Source organism: Empidonax traillii, unplaced genomic scaffold (assembly GCF_003031625.1).
Source record: "Empidonax traillii isolate 1590-97213 ecotype Southwest subspecies unplaced genomic scaffold, ASM303162v1 scaffold188:size807701, whole genome shotgun sequence".
Taxonomy (NCBI): Eukaryota; Metazoa; Chordata; class Aves; order Passeriformes; family Tyrannidae; genus Empidonax; species Empidonax traillii.
Window position 1 is genome coordinate 704,924 of NW_020955381.1, and position 19,702 is coordinate 724,625.

The 19,702-nt window shown below is 41.3% G+C and overlaps 1 protein-coding gene across 1 annotated transcript in view; it reads left to right on the forward strand.

Moving 5' to 3' along the window:
* The window catches only part of PCSK2 (proprotein convertase subtilisin/kexin type 2), a 100,365-nt gene that overhangs the window by 63,779 nt on the left and 16,884 nt on the right, over positions 1–19,702 (forward strand). Inside the window, exons 6-8 of the mRNA XM_027886514.1 lie at positions 5,230–5,306; positions 11,392–11,480; positions 14,110–14,285. Of these exons, the coding sequence (XP_027742315.1) occupies positions 5,230–5,306; positions 11,392–11,480; positions 14,110–14,285 (342 nt within the window). The remainder of the gene's footprint in view (positions 1–5,229; positions 5,307–11,391; positions 11,481–14,109; positions 14,286–19,702) is intronic.

Genomic DNA, 19,702 nt, shown 5'->3' on the forward strand with positions numbered 1-19,702 from the left:
AGTGAATACCCAGGACTGGAATACCAGGAGGGCTTATGGGCACCTCAGGTATTATTCTGGGCCCACTGTTCCATCCGTTTCAAGTGATGCTCTGATGTATTATTTGGTGGCTGTTTTGAAAAGGAGAATAGCAGACAAGTGTGCTGCTGTCTTATTCATTATTCAACATCTGGCTGGTGTTGCCTGACTCAGTATTTTCACTTTTATGATTTACCTGTAAGAACTGTCATTTTTGTTTCTAGAGAGAGATGGCAAAACTCACCAACTGTGAATTTGCTCTTGAAGGTTAATATCTTTGAATACAACCCATTACTTTGTATATATTCTCTGTGTTGACAAGAACACAGAAAATGCAGCTCTGAATGTGCTGAATAGTTATACAGGGCATGCCCATTAGTTCACATAGAGGCACAATTTCAGAAATTGCAGGTTTTTTTTTTTTTATTTCCATTTAAAGCCCCCCACAAACCAAACCAAAATAGAACAGTGTGCTTCCCGTGGCAGAGAGGAGAGGGCTTATTGTATGACAGCTGACTGAGCAGCAGTGCTTCTGTTTTTCATTAATGACCTTTAAGGCTTGTAGCACCTCTCCTAGGCTAAATATCATGTTGCCTCCTGGTGAGCATATTCCGTTTTCTTAAGCTTGTGTGTACAAGACTGAATTTCATTTTGCCACCACCCGACACTGGGAGTTATTTTAGTACAGTTTCTCCGAGATGTTCTGTGTTGTAATTTGAGCCCAGGGGTTTGCTTGCTCTTTGGATCAGTAAAGAAATCAAACAAGCAAAAGGTGTCTTTCTGCTTCAGATCGCTAAGGATTTGCAGTTGCCTAAGAGGGTAAGACCAGATGCCATCTCTGTTAAAAATGTTTCTCTCCTTTGAAAAGATACAAATCTCTGGGCTTTATAAATTCGCCAGTGCTTTAATGTCATGAGTAGAATCAGAATGTGACCAGTGGGATGTGTGTCTTTAATTGTCTCCTAGATTAGCATGTGGGCATAGATATATTCCTCGAGCTACAGAGAAAAAGAGAAGTATATGTGAATTACACTTCAGAGGCCTGTAAAGTCATATAAAAATTTATGGGCTTGCTGCATTATTCAAGGTACATAATTTTATTGCAGAGCTGAGCAACACATGGGACAACTGATTTACTATTATAGTCATATTTTACATAATGAATGTTTTCCACAGAAGATTCTACTGCATATATTTTAAAAAGTACAGGGCAATTCTTTGGAAAATTCTGATCTAAGCTTATTTTTAAGGAAAGCAGAATTTTATACATAGGCAAAAGTTTAATCTATTTGTGCCATGGTATTCAAGCTGTTACTTAATAAATGATTGCAGGGGTCTCATCATGTGATCCAATACTCTTCTGTTAGCATTTAATTTGGCATAGAGGCTAGAAAGCAGAAATAGAGATATGCTTTAAAAAGCAATACCATTCCTCTCTGTAATAGCTTATTATGTAATAGGTGTTGTTTACAAGTAATTGTGTATAGATGGTGACTGATAAACATCACATTCAAATCACTTTGCAACAGTGAGATGGTTTTAATTGAACACCAGGGATAGGACTCATCTTGTTCTAACACTGAGTCCTTAATGGTGTCCAAGACTGGTGGCTTGAATTCTCCCTGGAGGAAAAGATCTGGCAACTACCTTAATATTGAAAACCAAGTGAAAGACACTTCAAGTCCAAGAGAAGAAACTGTCAGTAGACTAGTTTGGCATTAAAACTGGACACTGAATCACCTGAGTGGAAAAGAAAAAATGTTCTCATTTCAGTGTGTTGTTGCAGATCCTCATCTGCACTGCTTTTGATTGCAACCTCCCAGGTTCCTACCCTGATTAATTCTCCATGTTAGCAATAAATTCTCTCTTGCTGCCTGCTGGGGACTCCAGCCTGTGGAGGAGAATGGCAGACCACAGATTTTAATAATTCACTTCCCAAAACACAAGATGAAATATTTTAGCTATCTGCTGAAGCAGTTTCCTTTTTGGTGCAGTGTTGAAACTGATTTAATTTCTCACTTATGCTTAAAAAAAAAAAAATTTAAAAAAAATTAACAAAGGCTGAGACTTAGATATTTGTGGATTTTATCTTTAAATTAGGAACTTGAAGCAGTCCATTTGTACTTGTCTCTGCTGTTTCATTACCCATTTCACTGCTTCCACAGTGTGGGCGGAATATTCCTCACTGTCTTTTCTCAAAGACCATAATGAAGATAAATTGTGCGGTCAGCAGTTGTTTTCTTTCCAAGAATTCTTCTTAATTTTGCCCTTTGTGGATGGTTCCTGCTACATTAGATATCTTTTTCCTTTGAGCACAGTGATCCAAAATGAAGTGAATGAGAGGATGTGGGAGATGCTGCACAACTTTGTTTATAGCCTGCCCGAAGCCACCTTTCCATAAGCTGGCATTGGGTTACGTGGGATATACATCAGAGCTGCAATCTCCTGTAGGGTGTCTGAATCATTCAGGCTGGAATCCCTTTGTCTGTCACTACTGTGGCACAGCTAGAAGGGCTTTCTGTCCATAATTTTTGCACGAGGGAATTCTAGAGTCAGGAGTGGCTGGATAGCAAGTACGAGGTGCTCTCATGTCTGGTGGTGTCCTGAAAACTCAGCCTCACCAGACCCTCTTTGAGCTTAGGCTATGTAAGTAGGACTGCATTTTTTCCAGATGGGAAAATAAAGCACAGCTGACCTGTGACTGAGTTTAAATTCTCGTTTGTACAATGTTTTTAGAATGAAAGCAGTCCTGAGTGAATGTGAAGCTGGCAATATATTGAAATAATTACATTTAGTACTGAGTTAGGTCATACCTGAAAGATATGATTGGAAATCACTGGAACTAAGCTTTGTTATTTGCAGTCTGAATAGTTTCCAGGCCTTGTCTATTCCGAGGCAGTAGTGCAAGAAAATTTCTTTAATTTGTGATTGAAATGCATTTCTCTCCAAAGGTTGCCAGGCTAGGCTCTATGACAGAGTAGGTTTTATCTGCTAATTGAATTGCTCAGAGAGAGTCACCATTTCTATTTTGACTTTACCATAGGATGTGGTTCTCCAGCTTGTCCTACTAGAGTAGATACTGCATTAATTAAAAAAGACTAGGACTGGATCTTGTGTTGACAACCTCATTTCTTTTAAATACCGTGGGTGAAGCCTGGTCCCCTGCACAAATCCTTGTCATTACCTGGATGCTGTAGAATCCAGACCTCCTCTGTTGCATTAAGGTGGGATGCCTGTGCCACCCAGGCACACTGGTGAGACCTCAGGTCTTCTAGCTCTGGATCCTGCCTCCAGCAGCAGCCAGTGGTGGATGATTGGGGAGCAGCATGATATCTAGTCAGAGGCTGTGCCTCCCCAGCTTTTAACATTCCAGTTTATGGACTCCTGGAGAAGGAGGAATTGCAGCCTAATACTCCATCTGGATTTATCTTTCACTAGTTTATCTAAGCAAATTTTATTTCATTCAGGTTTTTAACCTCTCTATTGCTGGGGAGCAGTGAATTTTGTAACCTATTGCATGTTCAGTGGAAAACTACTTCTTGTTTTGTGCTGCTTCTAAGTCTCCCCTCTTGTAATTTCTGTAGATTCCCATTAGCTTTTGTATTATGAGAAGTAGTAAATAATAACTCCCTGTCCACCTTCTCTGTACTCTTAATGATTTATAGACAACTGTCAAATTCCGCTTTTTTCCCTGGCTGAAAAGTCATGTTCTGTTTACTCTTAGCTGATGCAAACCTATGCCATTCAAAGTGCTGTATAAGCAGTTGTGATAATTAAAAGAGGTAAATTAATCAGACACCTGGACACATGGAAGCACTGAAGATTTGTGGCTCTGGCTGACAAGACTGTGAGGCATCTTCAGGCCGAAAATCAAGGCCTTGGTGAGAGATATGGAGAGATCAAGAAGGATCTCAAAAAGGGGTTCAGATGTGAGCTGGAGGAGAGCATCAAGCCATGAGAGAGCCATTCTCTTCCCTCAAAATGCTGAAAAGTATTTGTTGTCTGTGCTGAATATAAGCAACCAGGCTTTCTGAAATGAGCTCCCAAAACCCCCAGCTGTACAGTAACTTGAAAGATACTTAGTTTTACCCTCCAGGTATCACAGACAATGCTGTCCCTGGTTCATTCTTTTTGGGAGTTAGGGATTTTGAATCTAAACCCCAAACACTTGTGTGCTACCAGTGGACTGTCTATTCCTGTACCCCAGGAACTGAGAATCAGCTGAAGGGGAATGTTTTTAGGAGCAAAGCTATGCATACACGAGTCTCAAATTATCTTCAATAGCATGCCCAGCCAAATCTTAAAAGGAATACAAGTACACATTAATTAAGAATTAACATAATTCTGTTCCTTGAGTATGGTGATTATTAAAATGTAAACTCAGTGAACATACACTTGAGAGGAAGCTGCTAAATATTTTTAAAGCCTAATTTTCAGTCACCCTTTATTTATTTTTTGATTAAGAGAGAAGAAAGAAGATGGCACTTGACTTTCTGAAACTTTCCGTTTACTTCTCAGATATAGCATCAGAAAGTTGCCAAGTGCCCTTAGCTGCTGATAGGGCAAATCAGGAATGATTTAGATTTACATGGAAAGCACAGGCATGGGATGACATTTTGAAAGGCACCCGAAAGGCACATTTGTGAAGCTGTTGAGACAACTAAAGGACCGAGAAAATATGCAAAGGGATTTTCAGACATATGTGCTGACCATTAACGCAGCTTTCACAGTTGAATTTTGAGAAATTTACATTCTTAGGCGTTGAAATTCTTTTAGAAATCTGGCTGTTGTAGTACCACAAACAAGTTTTTTAAAAAAATTCTGTTTCAGAAGATCCATGTGTCTGGTCACTTCCAACACTGTCTGGAAAATAGGATTTAACCTTTGCTTTGCCACACCAAGGATAATAACTGAATACTTTTGTAAGTGTTGATGAAAAGTCCCTCAGCAGTGACCTGAGTTCTCACACCACCTCACAATTAGCCACACTGTTTGGAAATACCAGCGCTCTCCAGAAAACATCTTTTCCCAGGCTTGCTGGTATGAGAAACAGCACAGCAAAACAGGGACTGGTTTCTGTCCAGGTGCATTTGGCTGAATGAAGAGAAAAAAGTTTGCTAATGATTGTCAGCTTCCCCTTCAGTTTGTGTTTCACTTTGCCCTGTGTATCTGGTTTTCAGCTGACTTTCTGAACTTCTTTGTGTTTTGCAGAATGCCAAAGCCAGCTACGACTTCAGCAGTAATGACCCCTTCCCCTACCCCCGCTACACAGATGACTGGTTTAACAGGTAAGTGGATTTTGGGCAGGCTTGCCCTTCACTTTGGTTTGCTTAATAAATTTTGAGTTTTGATGAAATTTGTGAAATGTCTGTTTCCTGCTAAATTCAACAGTCACCAGAGCAGATGCTGCAGTTCTCACTATTGCTTGAAAATTGGAGGTTACTTATGACTTCATTTTTTTTTTTTTAAGTAACCTCTAAATAGCACTGAACAACCATTTTATAGTTTATAAATGCAGTTGCTGCTTCGGAAGAGTGTATTTTTAGATTGTTTGAATAGGTGAAAGCTGACTTTTTATCAGCTGTCCTAAGACATTCAAGTAACCCAGACCTGTATAAGGTGGTTTTCTATCACCTGTACCTGAGGAAGTATCCCTGCTAGCTAATTTTAAAGGCAAGTAAGCTGGAGAAACTAAAGATTGTTTTGGGAAAAAAAAGTTTTTTCATCTGATTGTAGGCTAAGAAGGTAGAAAAAGCAGCATGGTATAGAATGATCAGTTTAAAAACAATTAGATGTTAAGTCCTGAATCCTGTATTTTCACCTTGATTATGGGCAGTGTACATGGGTAACATTTTTCTAGCTACTGGAGAAATTAAAGTCCACATACAATGACTGGGAAGCTGTTCTCTTTGTTTTATAAACTTGGAATCAACATTGCTGCTGTGCTGGTTGTGTTAATTCTCCTGAATACGTAGTGAATGCCCAAGACCCATTCCTTCCTTTGTATGTTCTGAACTTGGCTCTGAACTTAGCCATTTTCCAGTAGGAGAAGGACAAGGTATGGTATAAATAAGAATGGCCAAAAAGATTTCAGATTTTAGAAAGTGTGACTTTTTTTTGTTTACTTTTCTCTTTTTTTTCCCCCACATGGAGTAGAAACACTTGATAGATTTTACAAAATGTGTGTCCTGAGTTCTGCATCTGTCCCATGGAAAAGCCCTTTCTGACAGCTCCTAACAAGACAATAGTGTAGTCAAGGGTACAGAGTCCAAGGTACTCCCATAAGGTGTGTTTATTACCTGGTGATCTCAGCATACAGCACCTCTGGATCTGCCCTGAGGTCTCAGGCAGGTTCCAGTTTGGATTTGTAAAAAAATTGTTTCGAGACTTTTTCAGTGAAATTTCCGGTGCAGAGGATTTGAAAACTTTTAAAGGTTTCAGGGCTCAGTCTTAGTGCTTACCAAAAAAAAATATTTCAGGCCTGTTTGATGTGGTTTTCATCTCTAACTTAGGATGACTGGCTGGCCTTTGAGTTTTGGATGGGGATTTTTGTTTTTTATTTCTAAAGAAATCAATTGTAGTTCTGTCAGAGTGACACAACAAAGCAGCAGCTGTGCTTCCACCTCAAACACAGGCCTCCTGGAATGGATCAAACAGATTTAGCAGCTGTGATGTCCTTCTTTGTAGTCCTGCCATTTTTCAGCCAAAGCAAGATCCCAATGAGATTTCTCCTTCATTCTGGGGAAGGACATCTAACACTTTTAAAGTGGTATGAATCCAATTAGTGAATGGAAAGTCAGAGAAAAACTATGGCTCTAATTTGTGAAGGTCTGCTGCCTTTCTGTCTTTATTTATGCAAAGGATCTTTATAGGAGAAAGATATCACTTAGCCCGGGAGCGGAGGAAAATTAAATTTAGTTTTAGTGGTTAATGGTAGCTTCTGTCATTTTCAGTGTGGAACTGCATAAAACTGTGTTCTGCCAAGCCTCATTAACACTGATTGTGCTGCTATCAAGTATTTTATAGTGGGGCCCAGTTTGCAGTCCTCACCTGTTCTGCAAAGTGGCCCTGGAGGGAGAGTTATCTCCTAAAGCCTTTTTAAACAGACCTCAAGCATCCTGGATGTGGCAGAGGTTATGGTCTCTGGTCCTTGGTGCCTCTGGCCAACTTCAGACACTTAAGTGAAAAATCAAATGGTCACTTTTGACCCAACCTGTGGTACTTAAGAACACGATTAAGGTTTTCAGAGAACTGCAACACTCTCTTCTATTTCTGGAGGGAATGGGGAGCTCAAGTCAGCAAGTCAGGAGGAGGAAAGCAGTGGAGAAATGGCAGGGAGATTGGAACTAGATGATTTTTAAGATCCCTTCCAACCCAAGCCATTCTGTGATTCTGTGAACCTTGAGATTTCTTTCGTAAGACAGGGAATTTTCTGCCTTACAAGGTAAATCACGGGAGCAACACATGCAGTAGAGCATCCCTTTCCTGCCTTCACAATATAAGAAGGCTTTAAGATGAAAGATTTCTTGTTTTCTCCAGGTTAAGATGCAAATCAACACACCATATCCAGCTGTTCAGGAGTAGTTGTTACTGTTTTTTTTCTCTGCATATTTCTTTGCTATACAGTTAATTGAGTTGTTGTATTCCTATGTAAGCTATTACCATGACTTCTGACTTCTGAATTATTATTACTTGGCAGGTTACAACTGTCTGCTCTGACAGTCTGTCCATATGTGTAGCTGTACAGGTGCACCTGGATAGGGAGTGATTACACAGAAAAGCTGTTCAGAGAAAACTGCAGTAAAGGCTCCATTTTTCTCTGTTTGCAATCAGTGATGCATTTCCCATTGAATTTTATGCATGCAGGAGAATCAGACTCAAAATAGGATAGCGTAATATCCCTTTTTCCATGAAGAATGTGTTTCTCTGTGAGCAATTCCAGTGATTTGTGGAATAAGAAGCAGAGGACTGATCACCAAGGGGCTTTTGTGAGCTGCCAGCTGCATGTGCAAAGTGTCATTAGATGTTAAGGAAAAATGGGAGGTTTTGCAGGGAGTATTTCATTAATCACAGCTGCTCTGCTTGTAAGCACAGATTCTTCTTCCACTTGGTGCTTTTTAAGGCTGCTGGAAGCACTTTGGCCTTTCCATCTAACAGCCAGTGGCCTATGAAACCAAGCTGGGTGGGTTTTGGAAGGGGAGAGTGTGGTGTCTCAGACAGGGAATTGCAGTCAGGCAGTTCAGCTGCTGGTACAAGCAGAGGCATATCAATGGCTGGGCAGCCAAGGGATTTATTCCTGTGCTTACTGTACTCACTACTTGGCCTTGTTCAGACCCACAGCTTGGGAACCAAGCCAGGAGAGGGAACACTGGGACAGAGCTGTGTTTGAGTTTGAGGAACAGTGTAAGAACCTGAATCAAGCCCTGTTCCTAAAAAAAGAGGCAGCCCCACAGCACTCAGAGTGGTTTTGAGGAACCTCTTTGGGAACTGCCTGTGATTTTGAACACCCTCCCCTCCTGAACCACATTCAGTACCTTGGCAAGTTCCACGTGGTGCAGTGTGGAGGTACCAATAGGGGTCACTGATAGCTTGGCCTTTCTGCACAGCCCTCTGTTTTCTTGTTGTGAACATGCAGAAGACACAGCTTGGGCTCCCCATCTCTGTAAGAGTTTGCAGGGCTAAATTTATTCACTATCTTGGAGACCTCGTATTCTTTAGAGGTAAAAATATCTTTTACTAATTAAGGATCCAAACCAAAGTAGGGGAACCCTTTCCCTTCTGCAAACACTCAAATGCTCAGAAGCTGACCGTGTCATGTGTTTGCTTCCCAAAAGTGTCCCTGGGGCTCTGCATCTTTAACTGCTGCCCAGTGCAAGCAGCTAAAATGGTCAAGATACTCAGATGGTCCCAGCTGTTGAGACTGCAGCTCTGCATATCCCTCCCTGCTGACAGCTGAAGTTAGGATGGATGGGTCCTGTCCTTTGCTGTCTGCAGAAGCATTTCAGAGCAGATGAAAAGAGACCTCAATGAAAATCTGTGCCACCTCTGACACTTTCAAAAAAACACGTTGATATAAAAGCACACACAGTAACGTTGGCAGGAGGTTTTAGAAAAAAAAGTAGTTTTTAAAGACAAAACAGAGTAAAATTTTTGTAACTTATACAGGTACCTTACTTAAATGCAGAAGGCAAAGCTGGTTTTCAATTGAATCCCCTTCTCCCACCTTATTTTTTCATGAATGTTCATGTAAAATGTTTTAATTTATATAACATTTATGGAAAACTTGCTCTACCTGCTAACATATGACTTGCTTGACATGCTAGTATGTGGTTTACTTTTGAAGTAACTTGTACAAAAGTGAAAATATTATTCATTGTTTTCTATCCCCTTGTTTCAACCATGGAAATAATAGGGAAGAAGTGAACGCTGTAGAGAAAGGGTGTGATTTGTGCTCGTGACATGGATCGCTTCATAGAAACCACAGTGGGTTTATCAATGATACATGAACAGCAAATAGTGCTAAATTGGGAAGGTCTGCTATTTGCCATTAATAATTCAACCAAATGCATTTCCATTCACTCATATGTGGTTATTTTTTTTTCCCCCTAGTCAGCAGCATGGTATTGAAACCCTGAGCTGCTGGAACAGACCTTCTTGCAGTCTCCACCATAAGGACCACTGTGATAGGGAGGCCAGGCAGGGGAGGGGACCTTCTTGTGAAACCTTTTCACCAGGAAGGTCCTAATACAATTTTTCTGTCTGTGAGAGAAAGAGCTCACCCGCCAGCGTTCACCGATTCTTTGCGCCCCAGCATCAGTCAAGCCAATTTTTAACAAAGCCATTTATTCTGCTCTTTGGCTTGTAGCTACCCCACAGGTGACCAGATAATGAATGCCTAGCAACAGTGTGTTTTTTTCACACTTCCTCGAACAAGGGCATGAGGAAAAACCTGCTTGATTGGTGAAAGAAATTTGTGCAGCAGCCGAATAAGAAATGTATGTCACTGTCCTCACTGCCCCCTTTGTAAAAGCAACATACATGAGATCTTCAGTCTTTTGTGATCAAGACACCCTGTACATTTAAGACCAGTCATTTGCTTTCATGGAAGTGCCTTTAAAAACATATTCTTCCAAGTACTGCAGGAAATATTATATGTTGTCTCTCACCCCTTTATTAATGTTACTCTCACCTTTGCCAGAGGTGCTTAAAGGAAAAGCGAGAGAAAAAAGATGATTAAAACTTAATTCTACTGCCTCCCAGGGTGGTCCATCTGATAGTCAGCGTAGCCCTTACAATACAGCACTGTTAATTGCATGAATCCTTAACTTGCTGTAGGAGCAATGCCAATTTTAATGCACAGAGTAGACTGCATGAGCAGTAGGATGGATTCATATTGATTCAACATCTTAAACCTAAAAAAAACCCTGACAGCAGCACAGGTTTCAATAGTTTCCCTGCTGTGCTATTTTTTAAAAACTAGGTTGTGTTGTCCATATTTATCTTGTCTGCAGTTTAATTTCTGCGATGAATTAGGAGAAAGGAAAGTGCGGTTTGCCTTCCTGCAGGACTGTCTGAGAGTCACTACCTGTTAAAGGGTCTCTGTTCAGAGCTGTAAAGCACTTCAGAGACACCAGGTGTTTTTGAAATGCCATGTGTCAGCCCAAACCTGGACCTCTGTGTCAGAGCAGAGACATTTCCCAGTTGAGCAGAAAGTAGCGCCACGAGCTGACAGCTGGAGCACCTTGGCAGCTCCTCTGGGAATTAGGCGTTGGAGGAGAGGGATGCATGTGCTGTCAGGTCTGACAGCTTGTGGTGTGGTCAGCCAGGCCACAGCTCTGCTGCTGAGGAGTGCAGTGACCATTTTGGCTCCCTTCTGCTACTCCAGCTTAGTATTGCACCCACCTCTTCCCTCAGCATTTCTTTTGTGGGCAGGGATATGCTCCTTGCACGTGTTCAAATAGAAAAAAGTCAGTCAGGGTTCAAAGTAATGAGAGTCGTGCTGTCAAGCCACAAAAATAAAGGAATTAATATTGATCACATGTTTACACTGTTCTGTCAGGGGCCTGTTTCCTACTGACCAATATTTGGTAGCAAGGCAGAACCTCTCTGACAGAGTTGAAGAGAAAAGGTCTGAATAACTCTGCAGTGAAATGCAGTGTTAGTATGCAGAGGGGAAGTTGGATACCTCCTGCTTCAGGAAGGAATGAGCTCATCCAGGTATCCAAGTACAGCGCTCAGCAGTTTGCCGTGGAGTGGTTTTCCTCTGCAGCACTGGGAGCTGACTGAGGCAAAACAAGCTCTTGGTGATCCAGCTCAATTCAGCACGTGCATTAGCTGGGATTGACGTGGGTCTCTCTGTCTTCCCTTTCACAGCCATGGGACAAGGTGTGCAGGAGAGGTGTCTGCTGCTGCCAACAACAACATCTGCGGCGTGGGAGTCGCCTACAACTCCAAGGTTGCAGGTATGGTAGCAAGCTGAGGGGTAAATGGTCGCTGTGCCTCAGGCAGAACTTCTTCTGCAGAGACAGGGAGCGTTGCCCAGGACAGGGCTGCAGGTTGGCACCGGGCCGTGTGTTTATTACTTTTCACAGCAGCCGGGGAGAGGAATTTCTCCATGGCTTTGCCTTTTCAATCAAGGGCCTCTTTAATTGCCTCTTTAATAACTTTGCAGAGGAGCAGCTCTGCTCCTTCATATGCCAGTTCCTGTTCATGCACTGATTTTCAGTGCTTCATCCCTGCGTAGCTGCAGAATCATTTGTGGCAAATCATATTTTGCAGAAGGTAAAGTATAAATTCCTGCTGCCCTCAGAAAGTATTAGAAAAGGCAAATCTCATGCTGTTCTTGCTCTTTAGGCTCTCACAGAGCAGGGCCTGCAGTGCTGTAAATCTCTTTGGTCATTGGTTTCCTCTGTTTTTTAACAGTGATGCAAAATGGTAGGAGCAGATGCAGAGGATGAAATGGGTGGTACCCAGCATTCACACCTCGGGTGTGTTGGGTATTTTTACTTCTAACAGGCTCTTTTCTGTGCAGATAGACTGAACACAGTGCTTGGAGTGAGTTAGGCTCTTGGACACCACGTGTCAGTCTAGTTTAATCTGAAGAAATCTAGTTTTCCTACCCTAAGACTGTTCCATGTTGAGAAACGAGCCACAACAAGTGGAAATAGATGCTCATGAATTTCACTTAAATTCCCCTGATCTACACCAAGACACCAGTGTGGATGCACATGTTGCTCCCTACGGATGGTTCACAACATGTGTGCATGGACAGCTCTGCTCTGCTTGGCCAGTTCCTGTTTCACTGAAGTGTCAGAAGAACCTGGGGAAGGCTGCATTTCATCTGTCACCTACACAATCAGAAGCTGAATCTCCACTATAGGAAGGGCACCGAGCAATGCTTGCTGAGCTGTTACCCACAAAATATCACTGAGAGTTAGTAACTGGCCAGATCTATCTAGTGCAGGTCTCCTTTCTTCAGTAAGGGTAACATCCCCTTCAGGGATGGGACATTCCACAAAATTTACATTCTGGCAATAGCTACCATTAGAGGAATGTGAATTGAGGTGTGGGATTTTGGCTGGACCTTGTCTATATTATTCATCTAACTCTACAGCTTCAAGCTGGATGCTTAAAAATCAAGAAGTGAAGACTTTCTCTGGCGACCAACAGCCTACAAATAATCTTCTGTACTTCCCCACCTCGTTGCAAAATCCCCACAGGATTTTGGAAGTGCCAGCCACCCTTCCCGGTCTGAGGACAGTGCGCACCTGCAGCACCACCGTGTGGTCCATGGGGATGTGGAAGTCCGGGCGAGTTGAGAGTCTGCTGCTGTCATGGTTCAGTCTATTTGCAAGTGGAACTGGGAGTTGGTAGCCAAGGATCTGGAGTGTCACTTGTTTTTCCTCTTGTTCCTCTTTTTTTGCCCTGGAGATGGCTTGGTTTCTTCTGTTGTTTCCTCACCTCCCCAGGGTCAATAATTAATTCTGTGGTTTCAGTGCAGATCTGCATTTTACAAGTACATGAAGGGATTTCTCAGTCATTGAATTTGGCTTCATCCTTTCTAGCTTGAAATAGTAGACCAGGAATATGCAGCTTGGATCTAGTTTCTATTTGAATATTACACCACTTTTTTCCAGCCTCATATTTGGCACACGGGGCTTGTATTGAGTATAGTAAACCCACTGGTTTCTAAATCAGGATCCTCACCACCATTCACACTACTTGGCTCTGTGCTACTGATTTCTGTCCCATCTGTGTCCTAAACTGTTGGGAAAAACTGAACTTCAACTCAGGGCTAGAAATGAAACAGGTGGGCTCTCAGTGAACCTGTCCCATGTGTGGGGCATGATGGATGGAAGGGCTTGCACTGCTGTCTGTCACACTCTGGCTTGCTTAGAGCCAACACTTTGAGGTTTTGTGAAGTTGACATGTCCCAGGATTGTACCATTTAAACTCTTAACTCCTACTGCAGTATGGGTTAAAGGAAGCAGGTTTTAGTTTTCTTTTTTTCTTCCAAATACTGGCCATATTTTGCTATTGCATCTGCATGTTGACACAATGATTTTTTTCCAGGAAATTGCTGTGTAGTGTGTTTCCCTCTTCTGATTAAATGCTGGAGAGCCACCAAAATAAATAGAAAAACTACTTGAAAAACGAATGACCTGTCAACACAAAACTGAGTATTAATTAGATGAGGGTGGCCTTACTCTTTTTCCCTGGCTGTTACAAAATACTACTTTACATGCCGTTAATATTATTTAAATGCTATGAATTTTTGAGATTGCTGAATATGAGTATTTTTAAAGTGTTCTCCAATAGTAGATTGAAAATACTGTGTAATGAGAAAGCTAACAATAAAGTGCTTTCTCTTTCTGGGCCACGCTGCCTTGCTGTGGCTGGGTGTTTAATGCTGGCATCCTGCTGGGTAAGCACACCCTGGTGAAATGGGAAATGTCGATTGTGGAATTACTGAGCGAGTGAAACTGCCAGTGAATTAAAATACCTGTATAACCAGGGGCCTTCTGCAGGTGCTGAGATTCCATCCCGTGCCAGGTAATGCATAATTCATGTTTATGTTGATTAAATCTACAGGTATTCGAATGCTCGACCAGCCGTTTATGACAGACATTATTGAGGCTTCCTCCATCAGTCATATGCCTCAAGTCATAGATATATATAGTGCCAGCTGGGGACCAACTGATAATGGGAAGACTGTGGATGGACCTAGAGAGCTAACACTGCAAGCCATGGCAGATGGTGTGAACAAGGTAACAGTCTTATTAATAATCTGTGTACTGGGGCAGAGTGGTGTGTACGGGCTCACACTGAAACCAGTGACTTGAGAACACAGTGCAGTTGTGTAAATTATTCTGGCCTTCAGCATATTCCAGTGTTAATTGGTGTTCTCTCTGCAATATTTTGGCAATATTTTAGCATTGCTTTTATTGTATAGTCTCAGCATACTGTGTTTATCTGCAGTCTGCTTACATATGCTTTTCCTATGCCAACACAGTCAAAAAGGAAGAGCCTGATCCTGTAAATATTTCCCCTGTTGAAACATGCCAGCTGTGCTACTGATGCCACATTGTCTGTTTTGGTGTGTTACCAATTTAATTGTTGTTTTGGATTTGGAAGGTCTTTCAGGTCACTCATATAAGATCATTATAATAGCTTGATTGAACTACAGCTGTTTAGATGTCCAAGGAGTAGTATAATTTCCCAGTAGCAGGAGCCTCCTTGTTTATTCCCACCTTTCCAGCTCCTTCTAGGAGCAGTCTGTGGTCTTTGTAAAAGACATTCAATATCATCCTGCAATCTGTTTAACCTGTACACTATTAGAAAGTTGGGGAACATGTGTGCCAGAACTCAAAAAGAAAGCAGATCAGCCCAAAACAAACCAAGCAACCTTGCATAGCTTTGTCTTCATCTCTTCTGTGTCATGCAGCCAGATCAACCACAGTTGCTCCTGGTGATGTAGGAATGAGCCTCCTCCCCTTGGCTGATTATAGATGGCTTTCCATATTGACAAGATCTGAAATTCCCCAGAACATCTGGGGTGGTTTTGTGTGGGAGCTCCACAATTACTCATTTTCCCATCCAAATTACTTTGTCCTCTTACTTGTGCCAGTTTCTCCCATTCTTCATCACCACCTCGTTAGTAGCAGCACATTCACTTTGCCAGGTTTTGTGACATGATAATTAAATCTACTGCTGTGGTAAGTAGTGAAGCTTCTAAAGTTTTCTCAAATCCTGAGCCCCAAATGTTTTGCCTAGAACGGAGGGATTACAGTCATCCTCATGCTCCTGTCCATAAAATTCACAATATACTGCAATACCGCAGGAAGACTTGTCACAAATTCCTCCTGAGTCTGCTCAGTTTTGTAGTATAAACTTTACAAACCTCTGATGAGCTCAGAGTCCCTCTGAAGTCATCTTACACTAATTTTGTTTCTTCTTGTGACTTCCTTTCATTTATCTAGTGTTTCCATAAAGATGCCCTTAAATACTTTGGTCTTGAGGAGGATCTTTCTTAGGTATGTGGCAGTTTTAGCAACACCTCGATGTGTTGGTTACTTGGTCTTTCTTCCACTAATATTGGTTGGAGCAGACATAAATTCTGAAAATAGAAAAATTTCCATATAATTTTTGTGTTGTTTTCCTTCCATGCAGAACTTGTCTAAAAGTAGCAGAAAAGGCACAAATAATTCTGGTGGAGGGATACAAACTGAACTGAATAGAATATTTTACCCTCCAAGAGAAGCAGATTTTAAATTGTATTCATGGGGTTTTTTTATAGTTTGGTATGTAAAAGATCTTTCAATTAACTTGCTGTCATGTCACCGAATGCTTTCGTTTGTGGAGTTACACTGGAATTAAAACCTCTTGGAATGTTAAGTATTGGAGAAGGGATTTTTCTTTTCTGTTTCACTGACTGGTTGTAGTCCCATACCTGGAGTGTTGGGCATATTAATTTTTTAATGACTTGCCCTCAGGAGTATTTGTGATTCTCTTCAAGAAATAATTTGCAATATTAAGATCGGAAGGGACCCTGAGATCACTTGGGTTGAAGGCTTGGGAGGGAGAGGGAACAGTGACAGTGAGCTATGCTCTGGCAAGAGCTGCTGTCATACTTTATCAGAAGACATAAAATCAACAGGAGAGTCTGCATTAGGAAACCAGTTCCGTCAGCCATTGCAGAATTAGAAGGAATGATACGGGATTCTGCCTAAGAAAAGTGATGTTGTCCAGGGACAATTACAGTTCATCTTGTAGTGGCAGTAACCCAGCTATCTCCTGGCAATCCCTGCACAAAAGAAGAGACAGCCTCACCCCAAATAACTCACTTTGCATTGTGATCATAGCTTTATCTACTCTTATTTTGCTCATTACATTTCCTGTCATAGAATGTTTTTTTTAGGGGGAATGGTTTGTTCTGATCTCCTTTTGCGGAGTGCCAGATTTTCTAGAGATACCTCAAGCTGTCAGTGGATGCTGGGTAATCTCCCTGGTCCTTTGAAAAACACACTGCAGACTTCCCTGCATGCAAAGGAAGACTAACAAGCCTTTGATATAATACCCTTTTACCTAGTTTAGGTCTATAATATATGCATCAAATTCTCTATTGACTGTACAAATGTAAATCTAATTTATGATCGTTTTTCAAAGTAACCCTCCTGTTTATTAAAAAGGATCTTTTATAAACTGAGACAAATAAATGTAGGAATTTTTCTTATCAGCCTAGAGCTGATTCTCACCACAGTGATGGTTCACGAATTAATGATGAAGCTGAAATATTGGCAGGGAGGAAGCAACATGCTGAGAATAAAAATGTGTTCTTAAACTAAAAGCAATGCTTCCAAATGTCCTAGAAGACAATCTAAGATCTCTTTCATGGAGCAAGATTAATATCCTTGCTGCTAATGCAATAAACTAAAAATCAGTAAGTAGGAATGATACAAAATTCTTACAGGGAATATGCAGTTGAACTGAGCTGACAAACACAAATAGAACATTTACCTTGTTGCCACCACACTTGGGAGAAACTCACTGACAAGACTTTAATCCTTCCCCCAAACTCCATTCCACTGTCATGTCCTTTAGAAGTCCTCCCTCCAGAGCTGCTGAGATGTGGGGGTAACTAGTCACCTGATAATGACAAGATGATGAAAATTGCAGAAACTGTGAAACTTCCTGTTAATAAGTCTCGTTTTGTAGCTTGAAGCTGACATATGTTCTATATCTGATATATCTTCTTCCTCTAGTTGAAGATGTCCCTGCTCATTGCATTGGACTAGATGACCTTTAAATGGTCCCTACCAACCCAAATTATTCTCCGATTCCATTTTCATACCTTTCCACTTCCGTAACCCATTCCTGGCATGTGTTAAGCTCATCCATGCCTTCTGTCTTAGTCATACCTTCACTTTGGTGTTCTGTTTGCATGGAAGGTAAATAGCATGAATAGAGGCAGCACTACAATAGAATAATTAAGGAGAGCAAAATCCGCCCCTCACGCTGGCAACTCCTTTATAGGCTCCTCTAATTACTAATTTCTAAGGCTGAACACAAGAGGGGTGGTGTGTGCATGAACTTGGTGTCAGCATAACACAGGTAATCAGAAGGTCTTGGGAAAGGGACTCAAGCTGCTTTTTGTTAGTAAGACACAATCCCAATCATTTTTTTGTTGCAATCTGGCTTCACTGGGCTATCTCATGGTTTTAGGTCAGAGGTAAGAGTCAGCAGCTTGACTGGATCACTGAGTAGTGGTAGTTGAACTGCAAAGATAAATGAGCTCACAGCTGAATTAGCAGGTGCTTGAGAATAGGGATTGAAAGAGTTTCTGACACACAAATGTCCACAAGAGTTTGGCAATTACTGGCACTGGTGTGACACTGATGAACACCCTCACCTAATGCACATTTCAGCTGCTAGAAAATATGTATTTGAAATGTAATTGAAAAAGACCTAATACAGCTTGTTTAAAGTTGTGGTTTTTAAAGACTAGGTTGAAACTTGCGAGTATCCAGTACCTGCCTAATGAGGGGGCGTTGCACTCACTGTATGTATAGTATGACTGGACAAAGCAATAGTGAGTAGTTTTCATATCCCTTGTCTGAGCTGTGCTTACCCACTTTGGGGCTGGACAGCTTTGAGAGGGAGGTAGGGGATGGTAGATGGAAATCCTGTGATACCACATCTCTCTTAAATAGAGACTTTTTGATTATTGGTACTTTGCATCCAGAATTGTATCAGCAGTCATCTTAAACAAGAAAAGGCAACTTAGGTCAAGATCTAATTCCACTCATGTTTTATGGTACATCCTGTCTTTAATGCAGTGTCCAGTAAACATTTCTTATTTGCCATTTTGTGAGTCCAGTTCTTTCCAGCTTCAGTTATTGGAATTTAAGGCAATAAAAAGAAATAATCAGCTAAGCTGGTTTCTATCTATTGAATTTTTATGATGGAGGCTTTTATATTAGTAGGTTGCGAGGGATTGCTCATGGACAGAATTAATTCCTTGAGACTTCACTGGCTCAGCCAGAATATATAAGGCATAATCCATTCGTGCTTGTGCTGGTGAAAACATTATTGCTTCCATAATATGGTTCTACCTAAGAAAATGCTGCCCAAGTACAAATTGTCAGGGGAGCAGTATTCAGAATTTATAATCTCATCATGGTTTTGTAATTGGACTCCCAATGAAAGAAGAAAGGACATTGTTATAAATGAAAGGAAATATTTCTCATTTGCCTCTCTCCAAGGGCACAGACATTGTGTTATTGTACTTTAAAATATGCTGAAGATGGCACGTTAATGAAGTATATGCAGTTAGATATCTCTAACATCATTTTATTTGCTCAGCAGCCAAATGAGGACATGGAAATTAGCTTATGATCTGGGAACCATCTGATTACTCCATTTCTGAGTGAGCCCAACAAGCTTCTTTACAGCTTGGGAGCCCTTTACCATTATATTGCCATCATGTCTGAAATATGCATTATAATTCCATGCCTTGTCTTATTTATGTAAGATAAAATCAAACCTTATTAAAACCCCACGTGAGTATGTTGCATCTTCTTTGAATTCTGAGCCCAGTTCGTTTGACAAGGGTGTTTTCAGGCTTTTGTAGAACAGCATGACCAGCTTTTCCAGCCCGGTGACAGGATGCGTGGACTTCTGACTGAGTACATGACCCAGGTTTGGACACATCAGTCTGTGGGAGTTTGCTCTCCTGCCACAGCTCAGGGAATGGACATGTGCCTCTTTAAGACAGGTTGGGGACTAATCTCAACCCCCACTAATGTCTTTTGTGAGACTGGCTTCCTCAGGGATGCCCTGGTCAGCTGAGGACCTTGCTTGTTGTGGGTTTGGGCTTTGTATAGGCCTGTAAAAGGGTTAAATATTGCCCTTCACAAAGACTCAAATGACTGTCACATAAGGAGCAGAAGGCTGCTGCATCAATAGGTTGGGCCAGTGTGGCAATATTTGTAAGCTCCAAATAATAAATATTTTCTTCATTGACATGTAAATTACTGTTTCCTAAGGTGGCATGACAATAATGTAGCCTCAAAATGTAGATTTTGCTCTCTCATTCTGACTCCAGGAGTGTTTTTTTTGCCTAATTTCTGTGCCACACCTCAGCAGATATGTGCTTTAGTCTCCCAGCAAGGCTGATTCTGTAAGC